General features: G+C 38.7%; 1 protein-coding gene across 1 annotated transcript in view; it reads right to left on the bottom strand.

The window, feature by feature from the left end:
• Nucleotides 1-1,437: 1,437 nt before the first annotated feature.
• Nucleotides 1,438-27,521, bottom strand: part of fstl4 (follistatin like 4) — a 223,867-nt gene continuing 197,783 nt past the window's right edge. The window contains exons 9-16 of the mRNA XM_031898726.1: nucleotides 26,014-26,175; nucleotides 24,874-25,008; nucleotides 19,819-19,845; nucleotides 15,271-15,389; nucleotides 10,168-10,302; nucleotides 8,144-8,251; nucleotides 5,675-5,784; nucleotides 1,438-3,130 (exon numbers count right to left, since the gene is read on the bottom strand). Coding sequence (XP_031754586.1) covers nucleotides 2,428-3,130; nucleotides 5,675-5,784; nucleotides 8,144-8,251; nucleotides 10,168-10,302; nucleotides 15,271-15,389; nucleotides 19,819-19,845; nucleotides 24,874-25,008; nucleotides 26,014-26,175 — 1,499 coding nt within the window. The 3' untranslated portion in view covers nucleotides 1,438-2,427. The remainder of the gene's footprint in view (nucleotides 3,131-5,674; nucleotides 5,785-8,143; nucleotides 8,252-10,167; nucleotides 10,303-15,270; nucleotides 15,390-19,818; nucleotides 19,846-24,873; nucleotides 25,009-26,013; nucleotides 26,176-27,521) is intronic.

Here is a 27,521-nt window from a genome sequence, read left to right as displayed (position 1 = left end):
GAAGAGCATGGCATGGAGAAGAGTCAGTGTGGCTGGCTCAGTTTCTGGGCAAGGGGGAGGCAGCTGGGGACGTGACGTGGGAGGAGCAGCCAGAGGGAATTCTCAGTACCTAGTGCATTGTATGGACTTAATAATATAGGACTTAATACAGAGTCTTTAGGTGCTTGGAGCAAGGGCATATTTTATTTGTTTAACTGTTGATCCTATGCTCAAAAGACTTTGTGTTTGCTCAAGGAGTGTATACCTCTGGTTTGCATGGAATATTTGGGAAATGTATGTGCAAATTTACTGTGAATGGACAGCCAATTGTCAGCATTAGCAACCTGGTGACATATAACTTTGTTAAATATTTAGCTGCCATCCTTCTCCCTTTTTGTTGGGAACACAGTGAATTGCTTTCAGAAGTCCATGGATTTATTCAACAAAGTTTATGTCAGCAGAACCAGATGGCCTTTGCCTAAACACCACCTGCTTTAAGTATAAGTATAATTGTTCATGGTTATTGCATTGGTTCATTAGCTTTTCCCAGTGTTGTCAGTTTTTACATGGAGTAAGTGTACAGTAGAATCTTTAACACATTTAAGTGAACAGCACGTAATTGTTGGTTCAGATATGTAGATTACACTGGGGCAAAGTAATAACACATAAGGTACAAGAATTCAATGAACACACAGAGACATATTTAAAAAGCTGTGTAAACAAAAAGGCAATCTATATTTATCACACTCTATCCTGATATTAGGCCATTGTGTAGTTAAGTGTGAAATTCCAGCAATAGGGCAGTTTCAGCCATATCCAGTGCTATTTTAACATCTTTACCCAGGCAGTTTCTCAATAATTCAAACCTTCAACATTAGAACTGCTTTCAGGTAACCTATTATTTTTCCTACTCCCATGTAACTGGAGGAGTCCCAAGCCAGACTTGGATTTCTTACTATTGAGTGCTATTCTGATACCTACTGGGAGCTGCTATCTTGCTCCCTTCCCATTGTTCTGCTGATCGGCTGCTGGGAGGGGGGTGATATCACTCGAACTTGCAGCGCAGCAGTAAAGTGTGACTGAAGTTTATCAGAGCACAGGTCACATGACTGTGGCACCTTGGGAAATGAAGAATATGGCTAGCTCCATGCTGGAGAAGCTCTATTAACTGATGTGTTTTCCTATGACAGTATTCCTTTATATTCAAAACTTTGACAGCTACAAGCTGGCGAGGTCATGTAGTCAGCGGGAGCTGTACTTATCAAACTGAAAAATCTTTATTTAATTCAATGTTGTAGAGGTTCGCACAAAAATGTTTCCGAAAAAGAAAATTTTACCGTTTTTGTATTATAATTTGTATGTTTCACATTATTTGTTTATGCATTTTATTTATGGATTTTTAATAAATGAGTAGACATTTGTGCTTTTTTATCTTTAAAAAAAAAAAAAAAGGTGAGTTTAGGTGTGGTAGAAAAAAAACATGAAAATTACACAAATAGGAATTAAATAAATCTGCCCCTAAGTGATATGTTGGTGGAAAAGGGTGTCAGGGTTGTTTATATTTGTGGCAAGTTGAGAAAAATACATAACACGACTGTAGCTGGAATTTCTTGTCACATTGAAATGGAAAAGAGTTGGAAAAGTTTTAGAAAGAGTTGGAAAAATGGGATATTCTTTCAAATTCCAACCATTGTTTCAAATATTGATCATTTATAAATAGGTGCCCACAGAAAATTTAAACAAGAAGAAATAAAGTCTTACAGGAGAAGTAAGTGTGTCTGGCAAGTGACTATAATAACTGGGAGGTGCTAAGTTTTTTGGCACCTCCCAGTTATTCTAATCACTTGCCTCAGACCCAGAGCCAGGGTGCCATTTAAGTGTCACCCTGCCATCTTGCTGGTCTGTAGGCACTGCAGTAGAGCAAATTGATCTTAGATGCAAAAAGCCAAACTTTTGCTTTACTGTGCATGTGTGTAGCCCAGGGCTGCAGCAAAACCTAGGGGACAGGTAACAAATGGCAGACAACCTGGCTGATGATCTGAAGTAAGTGATAAACAAATTGGCACCCCCAAGTGATGAACCCTTTCCTTCTCCTTTCTGCATTTGCATATAAAGGCTAAATTAAGCCAAAAAGACTGAACTAAAGTGTTGGTCTGCTCTACAGAACAACATGTAAATGAGTGTAAACCCCCGGAATTCTAAGCCTTCTTATATGTGATATTGTTTATTTTGCAAACAACAAAAGGCAAAATAATAAAATGAAAATAATACTAAAAAATCCTCCTATTAGAAGTTACTATAAAACTTGCAAGCTGTTGACCAGTGTTGCACCATGAAGCTCATACAGGATCTTTTGTTCAGTGTAAAAATGTACAAGTTTGCTGCTGTCACAGGCAGCATGAAGGTCCGTTTTCTAGTCATTTCATGAAGTTTTTAGACCTAGCTCTTTCATACTTCTCCCACCCAAACAACTGTGTTTCCCCGTTGGACTCCAGAGATCTCGCAGTGGAGCAGATTTTGTCTTCCATTGATAATAAACAGGGAATCTTTAGCTGGTGTGATAATATACTGTCCAAATAGGCCACTGCCTTTAATTATTCTGTTCCCTGTGCTCCATTGCCAGTCTTTTTGTGCTGTTGGGTCTTTAAGATTTTTCACCAGGTCCACCCTTCCCGAAGACAGGTCAACAAAAAGAACACGTGTTTGCAAATGTGATGTAGCATAGACATAATACTGGTTGCCCTCTGCGAACGATGACTGGAAAGTGACATCAGAAAGGTATAAACTCGTTGTTACGTCATACACCAGTTTCATTTCTCCTTGGGAAGTAATTGTCTGGACTTTGAGCCGCCCGTTTATTTCATCTGTACTGACCAAATAGTGGCCATCAGAAGAGATGTACGGTGTCCCAGACACATCGCTGTTCGGACCAACGATTGCATCGGTTACACTATCGATAATCAACTGGGGGGATGCACTTGACGATCCTTTTTGCTTGCACTGTACGAAATAATAGCCGCCCAAGTGGGAATAAGCCATATTTTCCGGAATGCAGCTGAAATTCGTAAAACTTATAGTCTTGATATGTTTCACAGTTTCGAGGTCAATTTTGTGAATTGCAGGTCTGGATTTATTGAAGAGAAAGCCAAACCTGAAAAAAAAATATAAATATATGTGTGTTTTATTATGGTCACCGATCTACAAATCATTTAAATAAGGAAAGAAATGGCTATGGTTTTGTCACAGAAATGAGTTTACAAATACAGTAGCTAGTTTCTGGAAAATAGTTCCAGACATATTGTTAAAGGAAAACTATACCCCCAAACAATGTAGGTCTCGATAAAAATATATTGTGAACCCGGCTTCATCTAAATAAACCTTTTTTATAAAAATATACTTTCTTAGTAGTATGTGCCATTGGGTAATCCTAAATAGAAAATTGCCATTTTAAGTACTTAGGGCCGCCCCCGGGGATCATAGGATTCACAGTGCACACAAACAATCCAAGACACACATACATGCTAGGCCCCATCAGCCAATTAATGGACAGAGTTCTGCCTTTTACTCCCACACTTCTTCCTGTTACAGTTAGAGATCCATTATTTCTGGTCAGATTATCTCGGAGGGAGCACACAGCCCATCACTAAATGGCGGCTCAAGGGAAAGGATTTAAAAGGGCAATATTTACTGATATATATATTACAGTTTGGCGAGATAGTTTAATGGGTCACTTAACATAATATAAACTGTTGGTTAGGTAATCATTCTGGGGGTATAGTTTTCCCTTAAAGCAGTTGCTTAAAAAGTGATAGATGCAATGAGCAGCAACCAATATAACAGAGGCCAATTCCCTGGATAATCCAGTAACACAATATTGCTGTTTCCATGATCTAAGAAGGACATGCATAATAATACTGCACTGTAAAGTAAAAGCATTAAGTGCGCTTGGGAGTATATACCAGCAGTGCAAGATGAGTTTATAAAAGCCGAGATGTGTTCCAGCATACGTGTAACCAAACTACACAACTTCCTGCGTCATTGGGGAATGTTCAGGGGAGCAATATTCATTCTGAGAGCAGGTTTGAGGATAGTGCCAAAATGTTACTTTCAAGATAAACTACCCCCTCAAGGATATTGCACCTGACTTCACTATCTAGTTTTCCCACTCTAGGCTAATTTGTAGATAAACTGTACTTATACATGGGAACTGGTGCCAAATCACTGAACTTGAATACAATCAAGGTGTGAATTGCTATGGGTCAGAATGGTTGGATCTGATATTTCTAATGGTATTAATTACTTATGGACATTCTTACTGGGAAAGAAAATGATTTAATTGCAGCAGGGTAGATATGAATTAAGAAATAGGATGAACATGTAGAACATAAACAAAATATGTAGACCATATAATGACATAGTCTCATCCTTCATGCTAAAATATTGATGGGTACTAATATGCATATAACAGGCCCATCAATGTCTCACTTATATTACTTGATCTTCTGCTTCCTGACTTTTCTTATTGACTCTGCTTAATTTGATCACTGCCTGATATTTGATTAAGAGATACTCTTTGAAAGGCCATCTTTTGTGCTTAGCCTGCTCTTATGAGTATTGCTTCCACCATGGATTGGACATCATTTCCAAAAAGGCAGAGTGGCCCTAACAGTATACTTAGGCCATAGACCCTATGGAGGATGCTCTGTCAACCTTGAGCAGACTTTGTGCAGCATGAAGCCCAGCAGAACCGTATAGGTCAAGTTCTAAAGGACCTACTTATCCAACGGCTCTCAACTCAAGCATACTGCTGCCTTGTCTCCTGTAGTTACTTCAGACGTCTGCATCCTCCAAGCTACAGTGGTGAACGACCCTTGGTCTTGCAGGGGCTTTATAAGCCAATGTATAATTTAATTTGAGTTCCAAAGCAACACATTAGTCTCAGGGTGAGTCAATTTGGGCTATACCATCTCCCTGCATCAATAGCACAGCAGCACAGTTTTCAAAATGGAAGGGCTGAGCACCACTAAGTGCAACTATACAGAAGTTTTGACTCAAGTACCTATAAGAAAGGGGCTTTCCCTGTGTCACTGCAGGGAAAAATACAATTTGCCCACGGTGCTTGGGGATGTAAATCAGCCTGCAGATCTTTTAAACATACTTTTATTTTAAATACTCATATTTATATAACATACTGTATATAAATATGTTTTTATTGACAGATCCCTCTTATTTTCTAATTTTGCCTTGATATACTTTAGTCTTTTTCCCATCAATCATTCACTGAGTGATTTGTTTATTTGTTCTTTGGTGTCGTCGTTCTTCTCTCCTTTGGTTATTAATGACAGAACTGTTTTTGAGATATTATTTTATATCAGCACCTTTTTTAAATTCTATATTATCCTATTGTAATCTTAAAAAGATTAATTGTAAAAAATGGTTGTAAAACAAAGTACAAAAAAGCTGCTAATAGAAAACAAAATTAAAAAAGGTGCCAATTACTACATTTTGTAGCTTGCACTAATACTCGGTGAAACCATAATAATTCATCCCTTGATTTTAAGCACATTGGGGCACATTGTATACCCATACCTGTGGTCCCACCACAAAAAAGTAATTTTACATTTTCCTGGATTTTACACTATATTTTTCTGTTCTAAAAAAAAAAACCTAAAAAATGGAGTTCTGAATTACTTACCGAACGTGGTTAATGATAAGATTTGTTGGAGGAATAAAAAAGTCATCCACATTTTCAAATGTTGTCCGAATAATATGGAGATTTTCTCCTACACTTGCATCAGAAATAACCTAGAATACAAACAAACTAAAATATAATTATGCATGGGAAATATTCATTATACTTTCAGTAAAGGTATTTGCCCTTTGATTTTATTGCACACTGACAGATGCTTGTTCTTGGGAACATTTTCTTGCTAAACTAAAATATTTTTATAGGGCAAACTCTGTGTAAATGTGGTCAAGCAGCAACAATATGGTTTTCACTTCAACTACGGGGTCACTATTAAGAGTTATAAATAATCTGATTTAATGGAAATATTATGCAGCCCTTTAAAGCATAATTAGCTAAGCAGTTGGACTAAGAATAACAATGTTGATAATTAAAAATAAAATTAAGATTCTTAACATTTGAAATAACTAGTGAGGTGCCTGGACTCGGTGTAATGAGAATGGAACAGCTTTACAAATTAAAAGGCTTCAATGATAAACAGAAGTTGCCAAATTCCAGTAAATCAAACAATAAAGGAAATAACACAGAAAGCTTTATTTCACTGGCAGCATCTCTAATCAGGGTCGGACCTAATAGGCCCCGGCAGCCCAAACCCGAGCCCTGTCGGCACACCCTGGGATCAGGGGAGGACAGTGGAAGGGGCCCCTGTTGGGGGGGTGGGTTAGGAGGTGTGGCGGGGGCACCTTTGGGGGTGCAGGGCCCCTGGGGTGGCAGCCCCGGTAGGCCATTTACCCCGCCAGTCTGACCCTGTCTCTAATAATGTATAATTAGTACCATGTTTTAACCCTACATACACAGTAATTGGCATTGAACTGATGTCCAGTTTAAAGGGGTTGTTTACCTTCAAGGTAACTTTCAGTATGTTATAGAATGGCCAATTCTTAGCAACTTTTTAAATGGTCCTCATTTTTTTTTATTTCTTATAGTTTTTTTTTTTTATTATTTGCCTCCTTCTTCTGACTCCTTCCAGCTTCAAATGGGGGTCAGTGACCCCAGCAGCCCATAAACAATTGCTCTGTGATTCTTTTTTTATTACTTATCTTTTTACGCGAAAGCTCTCCTATTCATATTTTAAACCCCTGCCTGGTTGCAAGTGTAATTTAGACCCTAGCAACCAGGTAGCTGCTGAAGTTCCTAACTAGAGAGGCTGAACCAGAATCTAAATAATTCAAAAACCACAAATATTAAAAATTAAGACCAACTGCAAACTGCCAGAATATTACTTTCTACACCATACTAAAAGTTAATTCAGGTGAACAATCCCGTTTAAACTATTTACTGCTTGCCTGCTGTCAAAACGTAAGTCTGGATCTCATATATCCTTTTACATGATAGTATACATACTGGGGGAATTGCAGTTCATACAACACATATTCATAATGATATAGAGTTACAGAATCATTTATAATTGTATAAAGTGGCATAATTAGGAGCATCAGTGGTGTCCTTTGTGCCTTGCTAAGGTTTTATAGGATTCCTACTGTTCTGCTACGGCTGTTAAACTATTGACTAACCACTCAAAGCCTCAGTCATTATTAACTGCAAAAGATTTATTGGTAGAATTGTTTCTCAGTGTATCGGAAAAATATTGTTCTGGCACATCTTTATCTTGTTCCTATGCTCCTCTTCCATGTGATATAAAATAATTAAACTATCTACAATCTAAAAATGTATATTGGAAAGCTGCGTAGAATTATGTTTTCTTTTATTAGGCTTTAGAAAGAAAGCCCTAGAAGCTTTCTCTGTTTGTTTAAGATTGCAGCTGCCATTTTAGCTTGGTCCTCGTAGCTTCCTGCTTGCAGCTTAGCCGTTATAGCTCAGGTTATGCATTCCTAAGGGTGGGGGGAGTGAGTTTTATGAATTGTTATGGGAGGGGGGAGTAGGAGAGAGGAGAGAACTGTGTCGACTCTGGCCCCAGAAATGAAGGATTTTTCTGAGAGAGGAAGTCTGACACAGAAGAACATGTGTCCGCAAAAGAAGACGTGTTTCTTTTGATAGAGGACTGCAGCTTTTCTGTGAGTGCATAGACCTTTCTGATAAAGCTTACTTAGTTTTTACCCTTCCTTCTCCTTTAAGAGGAGGTCAACAGATTCAGGGAAAGGGTGATCTAACAATGAAAGACTTTGGTTGTTTTCCTAAAAAAAAGGCATCTTATATATATATATATATATATATCTTATATATTATATGTATTAGGTGTGTATGATGTCATAAATCTATTTTAGTGATGTAGGTGCTTATCCTATAATATCTACATATTCTGGATCTTACCACCAGAAGCCAGAACTCCAGGCAGCCCGGAGGGCTTTCAAAAACCTGCACTGACTGAAGGTAGAAACCCTTATGCATGATTATGATTTTTACATATATCTAATTTATAACAAGGAAAGTACACACAGTTTACATGTTGCCATTTACCTGCAATGTAGGGTGCGATCTCCTTACGTCTCCCCAGCTAAGAACCCAGACTTGATCATGAGATTTATCATAAAATAATTTGGCTGGAAAAGGATCAACACCTATAGACTTCAAAGGGGACAAAAATATTTACAAAACTCAATGAACAACAAAACTGAAATTTCAAAAATTGCTCCATGTTCTAAAATCTGTAATTCAGAATTATATTAACTGTTCATTTGAATGTTAAACAGTCAAACTACTTCAGAAAGGTATAGGATCTATTATCTGGAATGCTGGGGTTTTCTGGATTTAAACATTACATAAACACAATAGGATTGTGTTTCCACCAATAAGGGGTAATTATATCTTAGTTGGGATCAAGTACAGGTACTGTTTTATTATTACAGAGAAAAGGGAATCATTTAACCATTAAATAAACCCAATAGGGCTGTTCTGCCCCCAATAAGGGGTAATTATATCTTAGTTGGGATCAAGTACAAGTACTGTTTTATTATTACAGAGAAAAGGGAATCATTTAACCATTAAATAAACCCAATAGGGCTGTTCTGCCCCCAATAAGGGGTAATTATATCTTAGTTGGGATCAAGTACAGGTACTGTTTTATTATTACAGACAAAAGGGAATCATTTAACCATTAAATAAACCCAATAGGGCTGTTCTGCCCCCAATAAGGGGTAATTATATCTTAGTTGGGATCAAGTACAGGTACTGTTTTATTATTACAGACAAAAGGGAATCATTTAACCATTAAATAAACCCAATAGGACTGTTCTGCCCCCAATAAGGGGTAATTATATCTTAGTTGGGATCAAGTACAGGTACTGTTTTATTATTACAGGGAAAAGGGAATCATTTAACCATTAAATAAACCCAATAGGGCTGTTCTGCCCCCAATAAGGGGTAATTATATCTTAGTTGGGATCAAGTACAGGTACTGTTTTATTATTACAGAGAAAAGGGAATCATTTAACCATTAAATAAACCCAATAGGGCTGTTCTGCCCCCAATAAGGGGTAATTATATCTTAGTTGGGATCAAGTACAGGTACTGTTTTATTATTACAGAGAAAAGGGAATAATTTAACCATTAAATAAACCCAATAGGACTGTTCTGCCCCCAATAAGGGGTAATTATATCTTAGTTAGGATTAAGTACAAGGTACTGTTTTAATGTTACAGAGAAAAAGGAATCATTTTTAAAAATTAGATTTATTTGATAATGGAATCCATACCTGTACTAGCATGGAATTTATGAGACCCATAAGGCCTCATCCGCAGTGAGCAAAGTGCAATTTTGAGCACCACATTTTTTCCCACAAAGTAGCATTTTCCCCACAAAGCAGCATTTTCCCGAGAATTGCTTTGGTCACAAGGGGAAATTGCACCAGTTTGTGATCAAATCATCATTATTAACCCAACTGTGCTTGGACTTTGTTGTAATTTGGACACAACTGCACTAGTTTTCCAAGTCTGGTTGGTGCCATTACTGGTATTTAGCGCAAGAGTGATGCGTGCACCCAATTTTGTAGATGCCAGTGGGCTAAGCCTATTGACGCAGGGTGCTGAGGAAATTCTGAAACTACTGTTTGGTCTGGAGGTGGGATCCAGGGTCTCTGTGCATCAATAGAGGCAAGTGTGTTTGATTCGGAACAGGAAGCAGGAGGGACTAAGTGGCGCCGACAGTAACTACTCAGAAGTGCAAAGAGTGCATCCGATGCAAGTGCCATTAATGAATGGGGGTGGGGGGGAATGACTGTGTTTAATTGCAGAAACACAACTGTGAATGTAAGTCAGCTCTATAGTCAGCGCTGGTCTAGTGCCTAGCCTTATTTATTTTTAATTGTGGTGTGTATCTCCTGCAATACGATAATAAAAGAAAAAGGTTTGTTTATCTTTAATGTTCCTGTCCCACATAACTAAAGCCCTCAATCCAATGTTTATCTCTAAGCACAAAGAGAACATTACAATTAATTGTCCCAAGCTAGTTTACTGCAGAATGTAATTGATTTGCACCATAATTACCTGTTTGACTTTCTGCATCTGGATGTCAATTAGCAGGATTCTGTTCTGCACGTGCTGTGCAACATAAATAAACTTGTTTCTCACATTGATAGCAGAAGACCACTGGCACAACTGGCCTTTGTCACACATTTCTTCCTAAGAAAATAGCGTAGGATGCACAGATAGTAGTAATGGAACATTGTTAGACATATAACACTTAAACAAACGCACACTTATGGAAACAAAATATATGGGAGGTAATTGCTGTGTTTCATATCTTTCTCCCTAGCTCACAAGCAAACACACACAGCCCACGTGTCCCTTATAGTCAGTCCCCTGAAACAGAACATTTTCACCATTCTAACAAACAAGAGCAGCCAGGAGGCATTAAACCTACTGAAACGCACCTTATCATAATTATACATAAAATGTTGTTCTCCATGCTATAATTAATTGGTTCCTTTAAGTGCTACGAAATGGTATATTGTCCATTATAATACACACGTTAGTATTTTGGAAAACATAATTAAAATATACAATTATATTAATTTCCTCACTATGGGACCCTCGTAGTAAAACACCTAATTTCCCATAACGTCAGCTCTTATTGATGCCATTTCGCTCAAAATGCAGTGTGGGGAAAGATTACAAATCTTCTAATTCAGTGTGAAGTATACGTAATTTGGCAGTGCCACAAAGAGTAGAAAGGTGGTTAATTATATTATAATACACAAAATTATCTGTAAATTATATCCTCGGGCCAAATTGGTGGGCAGGGCTCCCTAAACCAATGGTCGCCAGGGCCCCTAAAACATTCTTCTGCTCTTTTCGGGTCCTTCCTTGACTCCTCCCTCGGTTCCTTCAGCTGCAATGGTTTCTCTGCCAAGGTGCTCCCCCGAAGGCACCTCTTCACTTCTGTCTCCGTATCACAGAACATAGACCCTCTTATAAGGTTGAGGCCCGTGAGTACTGATGTCACACATATACGCACAGAGCACAACCAACCGGATTAGCTGCTGACCACCAATGAAATTTAACATGCCCAATGTTAAGGAGGACCAGGGCCCGTATTTGCTTAAAGGGGACCCCAGCTAATCAGAAAGGTGTAGCACAGCCAGGCCCACTTAAAAGTTGAAAACCTCTGAGCCTGGGAAAGTTGTCCCCCCTGTGCCCCCCTGATGGCGGCCCTGGTATATATAGTCATTTATTCAGATTCTGAGACCAATGCAATTAGCATCAGAATGTAATAATCGACCCTGTAGCATTGGCTTATATAGTAACATAGTAACATAGTAAGTTAGGTATATATATGACAAGCAAACCTCATTTTCTGCTTAATAATTTGTGACAGCTTCTCAACGGCTCCTCAGACCAAACTGAGCATGTGCAGTGTCACTGACACTTTCCAAGATGGAGAGCTCCTGTGACAAGTTTGAAGTCCTGGATGGTTCAGTAAGTACACTATATAAAATATGGCATTTTTAGCCATATTCATTTTTAGGGTTAAGTTCTTCTTTAATATAAATACAAGTTTCATAGCTGAATATTTAAAACTGAATTTATGAGAATGTCCGCCAAAGCAAAATAATGTTTCATCTATACTATATAATCATGATAATATAAATAGCAACAAAAAAGTACTGCACTTGTTTGTTGCTCTGTACACATTTTACTAACTAAAGTGATTTTAATGTTACTTGTAAATATAATTGCTACTGAAAGCAGTTACTGCCCCTTGCAGTTCCCTGTCTGATACCACTGAATGTATAGTCAGCTCTGCCCGAGCTGAGATTCCATTTCCCACAATGCTTTGCATGTTTCATGAATAAGAGACCTGAGAGAAGGGAAATAACAAAGCACTGAAGGTATTGTGAGAACTAGAATCTGCTGAAGAAGTCACGACTTCTGATTCTCATACATTTTTTTGTAGTCCAGGAAACAAGGAAGGGAACAGAGAGCACAGACAGAAACTGAAACATTTGCGATGTTGTTTTGAAAGAACTGGCAGTGTAGAGAAGAGAAACAATTTTAAAGGAGAAGGAAAGGCTAATAAAGAGTTAATCTCAAGCTGCAGGCATACCTTCAGTTCCCTCAATAGTGCCCTTAAGTCTCCCCATATTTTTCCCGTTCAGATGATCAGAAGCCAAACAGGAAGTAAAAACACTGAGCTGTGTAAAGAAAGTTCCCATAATGCCTCGCTCCTGCACCAAGACCAAGACCGGTGTACATGCTCAGTTAGTTAGACTATGAGGAACCTTCCTGCTGATTGGCTCAGATCCCTAAGGGGGGGGGAGGGAGTTCTTAGCATTCTTGAGGGAGGGGGGAGCAGGAGAGGGGAGAGAGCAAAGAGCAGCGTGTCTCTGGCAGAGGAGGACACTCTAAGAGGCAGATTTACTAAAACTTGAATTTATCTCATTTAATATTTTTTGAAGCCATAAACTCGTTTCCATGAGCGTCAGACACTTATCAAAAAACCGGAAGTGAAATATCAATGTTGTTACTTAGGGTTTTTGTACAGCTTTTTACATATACTGCATATTGTGGGCTTTATTATATAGCAACTTGAAAGTTTGTACCTCTCTTCATTTCTTTTCTAATCCTGGGGGGCTTGTTTATTAAAGGGGCAAGGTACAAGCTGTTGAACGCTGGTGCTGATATATTTGATCCACAATGCCCCTTACCCCCATTTGATTTGCTGGCAGATAAATCTGTTTGATCCTTTGGTATGGAACACAGAGGTGCACACTGGCAGCCGTAAATTGCTCCTGCCATGTAAGGGGCTTGCTATCAGCAGCAGCAGCAGAGGGTGAGTCAGCTAATAACTCATTTCAGTATAAGACAGTATTTCCTATTACAAGAAGGATAATAGGCAGCCAGCACTTCTCTAGTAAAAAAGAACCACTAGAGAACAATTACAGCCTTATTTTGCTATCCGGCCCCTACACTTAAAAAACTTGATAAAGTGGATGCACCCAGAGCCATTGCTTCATCCCGGGTACAGCTACACTAAGCGGAATTCGGTGCGAAACTGCTCGCATATAAAGTTTTGTGCCAAATTCTGCGGCTTGCACCGACGCCAACACAATGGCACGAGAAGATTTTTAAGTTCAAGGACAGAGAAACCTAATATTACTGAGAGTTAGACAGCTGCTCACCTCCTATCCCTACTTTATGTTGTGCGCCCTGTCGCCATCTTTTCCTGACATCATAGTTATGTATGTTTGTATGTATAACTTTATTTATTAAGCGCTACAATACAATATACAAAATTACACACAGGGAGGACAAGTGTTATAATAAATACAACAGATAAGTATAAATACACAGGGACCATGTGGTATGAGACACAGTAGGAAGGAGGTCCCTGCCCCATAGAGCTTACAGTCTAAGTGTTCCCCTGGATGGATTACAGATCATCAGATTGTCAGAATTCTAAGAAAATGTTCTGTGTTGTGCAAAAGGACATCCAATGAGCCTGGAAAAACATGGAGGTGCAATGCTCAGCATATAGATTCCCCAGGAACGTGAGGGAGGAGTGCCAGCCCATGGTAGGAGGTAAGTGACTAGAATCATTAGGGGTGCCATCCAGTGATTTTAGGTTTTCTTGTCCTTTAACAGTTTTTTTTATTATTATTTTTTATTATTATGTTAAGCTTCAGCAAGCAAGGTATTACCATAAGGCTTTAGCTGATGTCTAGTGGAGCTTTTTGCTAGTTGTCTCATAGTGGGAGGGGTGGCATGATTACACTAGGCCTACAGTAGGCTCAGTATAACCCATTCCCTTTCACTGTGTTTCCCATATGGCTTATGTAAAAACTGTGATGGTAGAACATGGGTCACACTGGACTCTCTTACCCAGATGGGCCCTTGCTAATTGGAGGAGGAAGAGCAGCACCTCTCTGCTGCTGTGTAGGAACAAAAATTGGATGCCAAAGGTTCTTGCAAACAAAACAAAGAAGCACCACGGGGTTACTTCTCCTAGATAAATTCAGGAAGAATTGTTGTGCAGTCAGATACAATCCTGGATAGACCAGCAATTGTGACACCACTGTGGAGATGCTTGGTAGGTTAAGATACACCTTTTTAAGGCTACCAGCTAGTGGTCCAGATCCCTTCCAGCTGGAACTGTTCTGGGAGTTATACAATAAAGCCTGAATCCCTTTACACTGTGGTTGCTTTGCTTTAGGCCAGTATGCCTAAGGGAGATCTACCTCCAGCAATCAATCCTTTACGTGGAGCACAAAGCTGCTGCTTTTCCTAACTATCTTATGTTCCTAGAATGTTCTCCTGAGACGATTAGTCCTGTAATCTTGCTTTACAGAGTGTCTGTTCCCTGACCTTCTTTAGAAGGGATGTCCTTCTAGGGCAGAACTCTTTACTTGGCCTTGTTGACACCAAGCGCCCCAGATACATCCACATCAGTCAGAAGATGGAAGGCCAAACAGGAAATGCCACCCCTTTCCAATCCCTATATTAAAGTGTGACTGGAAGTGGTAGCTAACCAATGGGCAAATACCACATATATTAGGGATGCACCGAATCCACTATTTTTGGGTTCAGCTGAGCCGCCAATTCTTTGTGAATTTAAAACACTACTGTGCATTAACAATTAACCATTAGGGTTGCACAACATCCTTCTGTGAAACCTACAGTCTACATTTCTAGGAAATAGCAAAAGCTAAATTCTTTGTTAAAAAAAAAAAAAAAAAATATATATATACACGTTCAAAAAATCTGTCAAATTAGGAATACTATGAAATAACGTCCCTTTCAAGCATGGCACAATCTTTTGAATAAAACTGACCGATCAGGAAATGCTTTATTGGTTTAAATACTGCCTTAAAGAACATAAAAGCACACCATTCCCTGCACAGACCCTTTAGGGTAAAGACACACAGAGCTACTTTGTAGCAGCTACTTGTCACGACTACTAAACACCAGAAAGTCCCCTGCCATAGACAATACTGAGAGCTGCCTCTGCTAAAACACACATAGAAACAATTATCAGTAAATGATCAGCATTGTCTATTTTAGTAGCTGTAGCAAGTAGCTTTTACTAGTAGTTCCGTGTGTCTTCACCCTTAAAACAAGATTAAGAAGACAAATGATTCCATGAGTACTTACATAACTTGTAAGGATCCTTTCAGTAGGCTTCATCTGTCTCCGGACTTCACATTCTCTTGGCTGGATTACTGTGATTCCATCATCAGAAAAGACATAAAACATGTTCCCCACACTCAATCCTGTAGAGAAAACAGGCAGAATTACAACTCTAACCCAGGGCTCTCAAACTGCCTGCTCACAAACTGCCCCCCAGCCCCAATGTCTTGCCTGCAGCTGAAAGTGGCAGCAGAAGATTGAAGAAGCTGATGAAACCTCTCTGCCTGCAACTTCACTGACCGATCCCTTTCTGCTCGCAAACTATTCAGCAGCAGATTTCTTTTAAAGGGGTTGTTTACCTTTCAGTTAACTTTCAGTATGATGTAGAGTAATAGTCTGAGACAATTTGCAGTTGGTCTTCATTTTTTATTTTTTGTGGTTTTGTAATTATTTCACTTTATTTAGCAACTCTCCAGTTTGAAATTTCAGCAGTTATCCGATTGCTAGGGTCCAAATAACCTTAGCAACCAGACACTGGTTTGAATGAGAGACTGATATATTTATAGGAGAGAACCTAAACAGAAAGAAAAGTAATACAAAGTAACAATAACATTACAATTATAGCCTTACAGGGCAATTAAGAACTATAAAAAATAAATAATGAAGACCAATTAAAAAGTTGCTTAAAATTGGCCATTCTATGACATACTAAAAGTTTCTGATGCATGAGAGCTCTCTCAAATTCTTCTATATGATTGGACAAGTCATTATCTATCCAATCTGGCCAATCAGAGAGCAATTCCTGTACAATGCAGAGGTTGCTGCCTGGTACCTTGCGAGGAGAATGGCAATATTAGAGAAATATTACAACACTATTTTAAAGTGTTCACATCCATTAACCTTTCCACCATTTATTTACATTGGGGAACAGGACAGAAGGGAAACAGAAGATGTTAAAAAGACTATGGGCTATGGGGAGCAAAATGGAACTTTATGGGGGGGGCGGAGTAATGGTGCAGATGTGCAGAAAATGTGAGTGTTAGTGCAATAAAACACAAACCGTGAAGATAAAAGAAATACAAATGTTAGTAAATGCCGCCCTACGTATCAGAGAGACAAGAGAATGGAGGCCCCTGCCCCATAGACATGGCTTCCTGCTCCTGTCTTTTGCATCCAGCCCTGCTGCCAGTTAATGACTACTATAGGTTTAAGGGCTGTCTTACTATGATATATGGGAAATGTAATATTTGGTAATAAACTGGAGAAAGTCCATTATTTTTAGAAGTAGGATTTAGTGGGATGCTTTTACAAAATATTGACTGCGGGAACATAGTTTTGAATTTATGTTTGGGCCTTGCAGGCTAAAGTACATTTCTTTTTGTCCTGTGCTCTGAAGCTTAGCTTTTATACCGCTAAGGAATTGTATATAAACGAGGAGGGAATCTCTATAAAACTGAACAGATTTAGTATTTACGTGCTACCGGCGTATGAAGAGTTTCAAATCAGCTGGATTTCCATGCATATAAAACACATGTACATCGTTTTTCTTAGTCTTATTATGAAAAATGTAATTTACATTTAAAAATGGGAAAGTAGCTGGACTAATTGCCTCATTAGAAATCTGAAATTTAAATGATTCAATTAAAAGGGTACATATAAGATTTTAATATCTCATTTAGAAGTTATTACTGTCTCATTGGTGTTTGAAGTGTAATGTGAAGCACAATATATCAGCTTTCAGACCCCAAAGCTCAGAAATACAGTGTACATTAACCCTGATCCTCACGAGGGCAGTTAAACAATAACTTTCCTGACAAAGCACATTGTGTGCAGAACAGACTGGGAACAGTAGTGGGGGCACTGGCTCCTTATAGATGGCCCTCAAGGAACACGATCAGAGTAACTGCTCCGCTTTAAGCAAGCTCTGTCCTAACAGCAAAGTGCAGTCCTATTTATAACGGCGGGAAGATGATTTATTGTATAATATCTGTGTCAGTCTGCAATCTGTAGTACAGTCTGTGTGGGGAAAAAGCAAAAAAAATGCCACCCCAGGAATCTGGAAGAGAAGAAGGAAGAGGATCGCTGACCTGCATGTACCCCGGGCAGTTATTTGCTAACAGGAACCCTAACCCGGGGTATCAGATAAGGGGATACAATCACTGGGGGGGGGGGTATCTAACATTTTGGCACCGCCCAGTGATTTGACCTTTCCTTCTCTTTTAACAATCAGTTACATATTGATAGCAGGGCCGGAACTAGGGGTAGGCAGAACAGGCAGCTGCCTAGGGCGCAGCGATTGGGGGGCGCCAGGCAGGAACCTCTCCTGCCTACCCCTAGTCCGTGCTGTGCTCTGGTTTCATTGCACCCGCGGCGGGGGTAATGAACTATCGGTTCGCATCTCACCCCCCCCCCCCCGTGTGTTGGCGCAGGGCGGGGGGGGAGTGCAGGTGCAGGGGCTAGGTGGCCGACCGGGTTGCCTAGGGTGCCCGGTCGGCTCGGCCCGCCCCTGATTGATTGATAAGGCCTTTTACTATATCTAACCTGCCTGTTATCGGCAAGAATACATATATAATATAAACTTCATTCAAAATTCAAAATTGATTGGCCTTTCTGTAATTGGGAGCTTATTTGGATAATGGCTTTCTGAATAAGGAATCCCATATATGTATATTATAGTGGCTGAAGTATACTGTAAATGTGCTAAGTGTGAACACATGTGCTTAGTATGAAGGCACATATTGTTTAAAGAGCCAAGACTTATTTACAAACCCAGACAAAAGGCAAAAACCATGTTTTATACACAACGCAGTGTCATTGTCACCATCCACAAAATAGCATTTTGTCATTTGCCACAACTTGTGCACAATTCACCAGTGAAAACAGTTAAGTATCAAGGATACAATCATACCAAGGATTCCCAGTCCTCCCATAATTCATGTAGTTGACCTTTTATTTATTTATTTATTTATTGGAAAGAATTATCTTTTTTTTTAATTGTCCATTTCAATGACTGGTTTTATACGCTAGCGTATGAATAGAGGAGTTTTTAAAGTTAATTGCTATCAACGTTCTGGAATGAAATAGCTGCTAAGGCCTTATGAGCATTATGAGAATTAAGAATAAGGCAATTTTATAGTGCAGAGTGGTTTGATCATAAAATCTTATGATCTTATAATTTGTTCTCTGCACTGGAACAAGTCTGAATATTTGTGAGAATCCATTTTCCTGCGTGTGACTTGCAGTAAGGAGCAAGATTTCTGACAAAAGATAGTACAGGTATGGGATCTATTATCCAGAATGCTCAGGATCTGGGGTTGTCTGGTTAAAGGATCTTTCCGTAGTTTGGCTCTCCATTCCTTAAGTCTACTATAAATAATATAAAAGTTAATAAAACCCAATAGGATTGTTTAGCCTCCGACAAGGATTAATTGTATCTTAGTTGGGATCAAGTATAAAGTAACATTTTGTTATTACAAAGAAAACGGAAATCATTTTTTAAAAAACTGATTTATTTGCTTATAATGGAGTCTATGAAAGATGGCCTTCCCGTTATTTGGAGGTTTCTGGATAATGGGTTTCCGGATATTGGATCCTATACCTGTATTCAGTGTTGCTTCTGACACCAAGGCAGCCAAACACATTTTGACAAATTGGCACAGGTATCAGGTCTGGTAAATCTCAGGAAAGTCTTCTTGACAGTCAGAAATGTTTAATTACATAAGGAGATATTGAACTACTGGAAATCTCTCAGGAATGTTCAGTTTGGTGTATGATAAATCAGCTCCTTGGTGCTACCAGAAAAGGTTTATAAAGGAATGTACCATATTAATGAACAATGGACCAACAGAAAATTGTAATTTACACTGAGACTGGTAAGGGTAATTTGTTGACTCTTGAATATTTCAAGCAATTGTAGGCCCCAAGTTTTTGAGTGCCTTTTATACAATTGGTATCCCATCCACCCTGGGGCTTTACCTTGCAGTTCCTGCACCTGTAAAATCTACATATAGATTGCACTTTGCCTCAGGGTATGGAAAGTCTGGGTAGAATGGTACTAAGACAATTTGGATCATATCTGAGTACCTTATCTCTATTCCATACCATTGCTATCTTTCAGTACTGCTATGGCTGGATGGGTGGCTTATACTTTTAAATAGATGTGCCATGCCAACATTTTACCAGATTGTTCCCCTTGTTCAAATCTTGACCTTACAAAGTAACACTGATTTTCAACCTCTTCAAACATGAATTTGGTATAGTTTTTTGTTGTATGGAGAGAATGGAGACTGTCAGTTGTGGGCTTATGAGCAGTTATACAATCCTTGTGTAAAACCCCTTTTGCTGGGGCACTCTGCGCTGCACATTTCAGCATGGTTTGGAATCGAGCAAGCCATAATGCTGTCTCAAACCCGGGCAACCCCTGTAGCCTTATGGAAATGTGGCACTGAATATAGGGAGAAGGCCTTTATATATTATTGCCTATAGTTTAGGGCCAGTATCCATAAACTGTAAAACCCTATTGTATATAGACACATTAAACAGACATGTTATAGAGAATAGTTGCATCATTACCTTCCTCTCGCCATAGAATGTTTGCCACTAGGTCAGTAGAAGGTCCACAAAGCCATAAATAAATAAAAATAAAAAGGAGAAATTGTATAAATAATATGAAACAGAGAAGATAATTAGAGTACACGAAAACTATTTAGAAAATACTTGAGTTCCAAATATTAAACTGTTATGTTGAGTACAGGCTTATTGGTTGAAGTTGAGAATGTTTTAATAGGAGACACAATATCATTTGTTAGAGTGTATATATATATATATATATATATAAAATAAAATACACCTGTAATTTATATCCTTATAAATGGTGCTTAATGATGTAATTTGTTACATGATTCACCAAAACTTGTATATTATAACAAATAATGAAATAATGAACCCCTAGTTGTAAAATATGAGGTCATTAGAACATTAGAAGACCCCTTAGAGCTTCATGGCCTGTATTTTGACCTGCACCTGCTTTTATATGGTCATGGAACTCCTTGGTTATTTATAATATCCTTATATTTTACAAAAAGGGGGTACTTCATTTATATATATATATATATATATATATATATATATATATATATATATATATATATATATATATATATACAGTGAGGAACATAAGTATTTGAACACCCTGTGATTTTGCAAGTTCTCCCACTTAGAAATCATGGAGGGGTCTGAAATTCACATTGTAGGTGCATTCCCACTGTGAGAGACAGCATTAAAAAAAAAAATTCAGGAAATCACATTGTATGATTTTTAAAGAATGTATTTGTATTGCACTGCTGCACATAAGTATTTGAACACCTGGCAATCAGCAAGAATTCTGGCTCTCAAAGACCCGTTACTCTGCCTTTAGTCCACCTCTACTCCACTCATTAATCTAAATTAGTAGCACCTGTCTGAGCTCTTTAAAGACACCTGTCCACCCCACAGTCAGTCAGACTCCAACTACTACCATGGGCAAGACCAAAGATCTGTCAAAAGACACCAGAGACAAAATTGTGGACCTCCACAAGGCTGGAAAGGGCTACGGGGCAATTTCCAAGCAGCTTGGTGAAAATTGATCAACTGTTGGAGCAATTGTTAGAAAATGGACGAGGCTAAAGACGACTGTCAGTCTCCCTAGGACTGGGGCTCCATGCAAGATCTCACTTCGTGGGGTATCACTGATGATAAGAAAGGCAAGGAATCAGCCCAGAACTACAAGGGAGGAGCTGGTCAATGCCATGAAGAGAGCTGGGACCACAGTTTCAAAGGTCACTGTCGGTAGAACACTATGCCGTCATGGTTTCAAATCATGCATTGCACGGAAGGTTCCCCTGCTCGAGTCATCACATGTCCAGGCCCATCTGAAGTTTGCCAATGACCATCTGGATGATGCAGAGAACGTTTTGGTCTAAACTTCACTCGCCGTGTTTGGAGGAAAAAAGGATGAGTTGCATCCCAAGAACACCATCCCTACTGTGAAGTGTGGGGGTGGTAACATCATGCTTTGGGGGTGCTTTTCTATGAAAGGGACAGGACAACTGCACTGTATTAAGGAGAGGCTAATTGGGGCCATGTATTGTGAGATTTTGAGCAACAACCTCCTTCCCTCAGCCAGAGCATTGAACATGGCATGGGTCATGGCTGGGTCTTCCAAAATGACAATGACCCAAAGCACACAGCCAGGATAACCAAGGTGTGGCTCCATAAGAGGCATATCAAGGTTCTGGAGTGGCCTAGCCAGTTTGCAGACCTAAATCCAATAGAAAATCTTTGAAGAGGGGCTGAAACTCTGTGTTGCTCAGCAACAGCCCCGAAACCTGAAAGATCTAGAGATCTGTGTGGATGAGTGGGCCAAAATCCCTGTTGCAGTGTGTGCAAACCTGGTCAAAAACTACAGGAAACTTTTGACCTCTGTTGCAAACAAAGGCTTCTGTACCAAATATTAACACTGATTTTCTCAGGTGTTCAAATACTTATGTGCAGCAGTGCAATACAAATACATTCTTTAAAAATCATACAATGTGATTTCCTGAATTTTTTTTTTAAATGCTGTCTCTCACAGTGGGAAGTGGGAGAACTTGCAAAATTGCAGGGTGTTCAAATGCTTATGTTCCTCACTGTATATATATATAATCAGTATAATACTCAGAATTGCATAGTTTAGAGTCCTGATTATGAATGTATGTTTAAATGGCAGCATTCCTGTGTTTACTTCATTATTCACTGTTAGTAAAGCTCTCTACATCATGATGTTGAATAATTTTGTATCTTTATTGACAGTTTCAGGGCACCAATTCAAAATGTCTGTGTTACAGGATAATGAAGACACAAAAACTGTCATGTCTTCATCATCTCCATATCTTTGAAGCAACTGAACTGGAGACTTTTGCTTTTTAAGCCAAAGGTGACACCTTTTTTGTCTCCCAGCCTGATTACCAGCCTCTGATCAGCTAGAGATCACTGCCCACTTCTGTCCCTTGTTTTTGCACAGGCACACAGCTCATCAGAGATAAATGCAAATAATGTGCAATGCTTATAATGCTAAGAACTGCTTCTGATGATGGATTCCTGCTATGTGCTGACACTGGGTCAGATCTACTAATGAACTTGACAAACTGAATACATTATTAGGCTATCACAAGCTAGGAAACTGTTTGAAAAATGATGTACAGTTAATAGGCAATTCACATGATTAAAAGGTTGTAATGTCCATCACAGTTGATATAACACATGTCATGAATAAACCATGTATGCGCTAGTGTTTTTGCAGAATACTAAAATTCACATTTATATTAAGTTTGTTTCTGGAGGCACCTATTTAGGCTACTGTATATATTTATTCTCTAAATGCTTCCCTGAACTGAAAAGAGATAGCAGAAATATGTTATAATCAGTAGGAATAACCATGGGTCATTTAGCTTATTAAGGGAGCTGACTTGCTACAGTAACTGGTTTGCTTTATTAATTGCTGTTGCAGTAGGTGGTACAATAATATACTTATTGTGCAGTGGAATAGGCAAGCCGAGATATCATAATATCTATAATACAAACCAAAAACATATTCTCACTCACTAATTTGAACACGCCACTTCTCAAAACAAATGACAAGCATCGCAAACTTTAATATAAATTGTAAGCAAGGGAATTGCAAAAGTAAAAATGACTGCAAAAATAACCCAGATTCAACGGGAAACTAATTTCTACTTGCATTTAATTGCCACCATTGATTAACAGCAGGGCTAGTTAGGATAAAGCTTGTGGGATCCATACCATATACTTTCTGCAATTTTTAGATGGTACAAGTATGGGACCTGTCATCCAGAATGCTTGGGACCTGAGATTTTTGAGATAGGTGGTCTTTCTGTAAATTGGATCTCTGCACCTTAAGTCTGCTAATAAATCATGTAAACATTTAATAAACCCAATAGGGCTGTTCTGCCCCCAATAAGGGGTAATTATATCTTAGTTGGGATCAAGTACAGGTACTGTTTTATTATTACAGAGAAAAGGGAATCATTTAACCATTAAATAAACCCAATAGGGCTGTTCTGCCCCCAATAAGGGGTAATTATATCTTAGTTGGGATCAATTACAGGTACTGTTTTATTATTGCAGAGAAAAGGGAATCATTTAACCATTAAATAAACCCAATAGGGCTGTTCTGCCCCAATAAGGGGTAATTATATCTTAGTTGGGATCAATTACAGGTACTGTTTTATTATTACAGAGAAAAGGGAATCATTTAACCATTAAATAAACCCAATAGGGCTGTTCTGCCCCAATAAGGGGTAATTATATCTTAGTTGGGATCAAGTACAAAGTACTGTTTTATAATTACAGAGAAAAGGGAATCATTTAACCATTAAATAAACCCAATAGGGCTGTTCTGCCCCAATAAGGGGTAATTATATCTTAATTGGGATCAAGTACAAGGTACTGTTTTATTATTACAGAGAAAAGGGAATCATTTAACCATTAAATAAACCCAATAGGGCTGTTCTGCCCCCAATAAGGGGTAATTATATCTTAGTTGGGATCAAGTACAGGTACTGTTTTATTATTACAGAGAAAAGGGAATCATTTAACCATTAAATAAACCCAATAGGATTGTTCTGCCCCCAATAAGGGGTAATTATATCTTAGTTGGGATCAAGTACAAAGTACTGTTTTATTATTACAGAGAAAAAGGAAATCAACTTTAAAAAAATGTAGAAATATTTGATTAAAATGGAGTCTATGGAAGATGGCCGTCCCGTAATTCAGGGATTTCTGGATAATGTGCAAACAAAATGAAACCATTCAAATGAGAAAAGGCACAGGTCATGTGGCACATAGTAGATTAGCTAAATAGAAAATGGTGTTCTACAGATCTTAACTTATCTGCTGTTATCTGCTATTTAACTTGTACCATTTAGCCCTATTTCAGTTGCATCCGTTGCTAGACAGCAGCTTGTTAATATAAACTATAGCAGTCTTTCTGAAGCAAGTGCAGGGTAATGGGACATTATATTTTAACTATTTTAAACACTTTCATTTTTTGGTGTTACTGTTCCTTTAACTCTCAATCTCTAAGTAATTCCATTCCAACTGCTCATTGTAGTGGCAGACAGAACCTTTGGTTCCTTTGGGAGTTCCTCCTACTGCTGACATGTAGCCTTGCCTGTGTCCTGCTCAGAGAGACCGTCCTCACATTCTAATTACACATAAACACCTTTCCAAGGGACAACCTTCCCCTGCAATATCAGAAAGCATATTCCCTGTTTAACCTCAGTTTCCCTGGAGCTTACATCTCCTGCTAGAAAGAAATTAAAGGCAAAACACACCTTTTCACCAATTCCTCAGGCTACTTGCCCACAATATATGGAGATGCCAACAAGCAGACCTGTCATTTTAATTGGGAATAGGTGTTTAAACTGAATCTTATTTTTAATTACATTTATGTTGGCTTCAAAAAAAATGATTTTTCATTTTTTAGATTTCAAATATGTCTCTGAACACATGTTTTAATAGCTGAAAAAACTACATTTACAATCAAATATAGAGTAATTGTCTAGGACTCTAGAAAATGTCAGTGCTTACGGGTTTTTTTGGCAGAATCTTCAATGAAAAGGGAAGAAATGTCTTCGTCGACCCCAACCTCATTCTTGGCAATGCATGTATAAGCTCCGGTGTCTTCATAACGTACGCTGGTAATGTGGAGCTCACTTCCATTTCCTGCAACAGAGAAACATTTCAATCATTTTAAATTCAATTCAGAAGGTTTACTCCCCTATAATAATACACACAAAACATCTCATGCAGTATAAAAACATTTGATTCAGCCGGGAAACTGTTTGCCAAATCTGCCGCCTCCCTTGCTGATGCAAAGAGTGGAACAAATGCCTAAGCCACTAGTTATTATTTGTTTATAATTTACAATTTACTACTAAGGAGTGTCTCACTGACACATGATCTGCTAACAAATTGGACTGATAATCTTTCTATTCCCTAAGCAAAACAATGTTATGAATAGCAATCATTCAACCATTTCTATGAATGGCCTCAGATCTAACAGTCTGTAACTGAGCTATCACTATACTGCCAGCATTATTTTGCCTTGGCAAAATACTATACAGCTACTTATTCAATTGCACTCAAGATGTTTGCACAGCTTCTCTTATCCATCTATGGCAGGTCCCTGCAGAGCAATGGTCAGGGCCAGGCTCAGACTGGGTGGGCCCCGGTGGCCCAGACCCAATCCCTGCAAGGCCCTCTCCTGATCCACCGGTCTCCCTTCCCTGATGCCCTGAAGGTAAGTTTCACTCATTGGGGGAGGGGGCAGATAGGTGGTGGGGGCCTCTGGGGGCACGGTGTGAAGGCCCCTGTGGGGGCCCATTGGGGGGTCCAGGGGCCCCTAAAGCAGTAGCCCCAGTAGGCCCTGCAACCCCCAGTCTGACCCTGGTCAGGACACCAAAGAACAGATTTATCGAAATACAAGAAACAAAAAAAGGTAGACTTAGGGGCATATTTATTATAGTGTGTAAGCCAACATTACTGGTGATGTTGCCCATAGCAACCAATCAAATCTTTGCTTTTGTTTTCTAACTTGTAGGCCAAATTGAATTGCTGATTGGTTGCTATGGGCAACACCATCATTGATGTTGGTTTTAATTGCTGTAATTCTGTTCAACTTGAACATTAGTTTGACATGATTTAAAAAAAGAATGATGGCTGCCTTACCTAGGACTGTGAGTTGTTTTGAAAGCCTTGGAGTTACATCAATACCATTCTTCAGCCATGTAATTTTTGGACTAGGTATGCCCTCTGCATGGCATTTCAAGCTGGCAGAAACTCCAGGCTCCTGAGCCTGAGTTTCTGGGTAAACTCTTATTACTGGAGGCACTATAAGGGAGAAAAATGTTTATTAATTTTTCACTTGCTAAAGTTAAGCTGAAAGTGACTGAATACTATCTAACATAAATACATAACAGACAAAATCTATAAATATGCAAAGATAATGTTGCTATTTTATATTGTTATATTTTATATTGTTTTATTATATTACAATTAAGTATGTGGGTGTGTAGTTTAAATACATTAATGGAGAAGACAGAACAGATAGATAAAGTGTAGTGTTGGGGGGAAAAAGGTTGTAACTTCTATGGCTAAACTGTAGGTCAGGGCTGGAATAAAAGGGAGGCAGCAGAGGCATGTGCTTAGGGCTTAGTTATGGAAAGCTGGATAACTCAAAACCACAAATAATAAAAAATGAAGACCAGTTGCAAATTGTCTCTGAATATTACTCTCTAAAGCAGTGATCCCCAACCAGTGGCTCAGGAACAACATGTTGCTCCCCAACCCCTTGGATGTTGCTCTCAGTGCCCCCAAACCAGGTAGTTATTTTTGAATTCCTGACTTGGGGGCAAGTTTTGGTTGAATAAAAACAAGATTTACTACCAAATAAAGCCCCCTGTAAGCTGATAGTGTGCATAGAGGCTGCCTAATAGCCAATCTTAGCCCTTATTTGGCTCCTCCATGAGCTTTTATGATGCTTGTGTTGCTCTCCAAGTCTTTTTGCATTTGTCTGTGGTTCGTGAGTAAGAAAGGTTGGGGACCCCTTTTCTACATCATACTAAAAGTTATTTAATGGTGAACAACCCCTTCAGTACTAGAAACTACAGTACAAGTTTAGGAGGATCACATAACATACTGATTTATACTGTGCATTCACCTAAATGTAATTCAGTTTTTATTACTTATTATATATAAATATATATGTGTCTGCATTCATTTAATATTATCTACTTCAGTTTTATATACTGTATGTACATATATATCTTTTCTAGGTATATTCTGCATAGCCAAAACATGTTTCTAAGGCAGAGAGGCATGTGCTTTACTGTACACTTTTAAGTACAAGGCAATATGCACTTCCCAAAAATATAAGAAAAAGTCACAGGGCGCCTGGTCGGCTTGGCCCGGCACTGGGTCCTATACCTGTACCTGTACTGTTACCAGTTACCAAGGCCTAAGTAACAACCACGGGTTCCTATTTTTTCCTGTCTATAATTTTTTATTTGAGTGGTTAACACTTTTACTGGAGCCAATGTACATTGAGACACTTGCAAATGTTTATATTTATTTAAAAATTTACCAATGCATGTCCCCACCCATATGCTCAGAAATCTTCAAACCTAGATTTTTTGATTCAAATGGAAAAGCACTAACAATTTAATTTTTTTACAATT

The sequence above is a fragment of the Xenopus tropicalis genome, chromosome 3, assembly GCF_000004195.4.
Source record: "Xenopus tropicalis strain Nigerian chromosome 3, UCB_Xtro_10.0, whole genome shotgun sequence".
NCBI lineage: Eukaryota > Metazoa > Chordata > Amphibia > Anura > Pipidae > Xenopus > Xenopus tropicalis.
The sequence above is the reverse complement of the archived record's forward strand: the minus strand, read 5'-3'. Positions and strand labels throughout refer to the sequence as shown.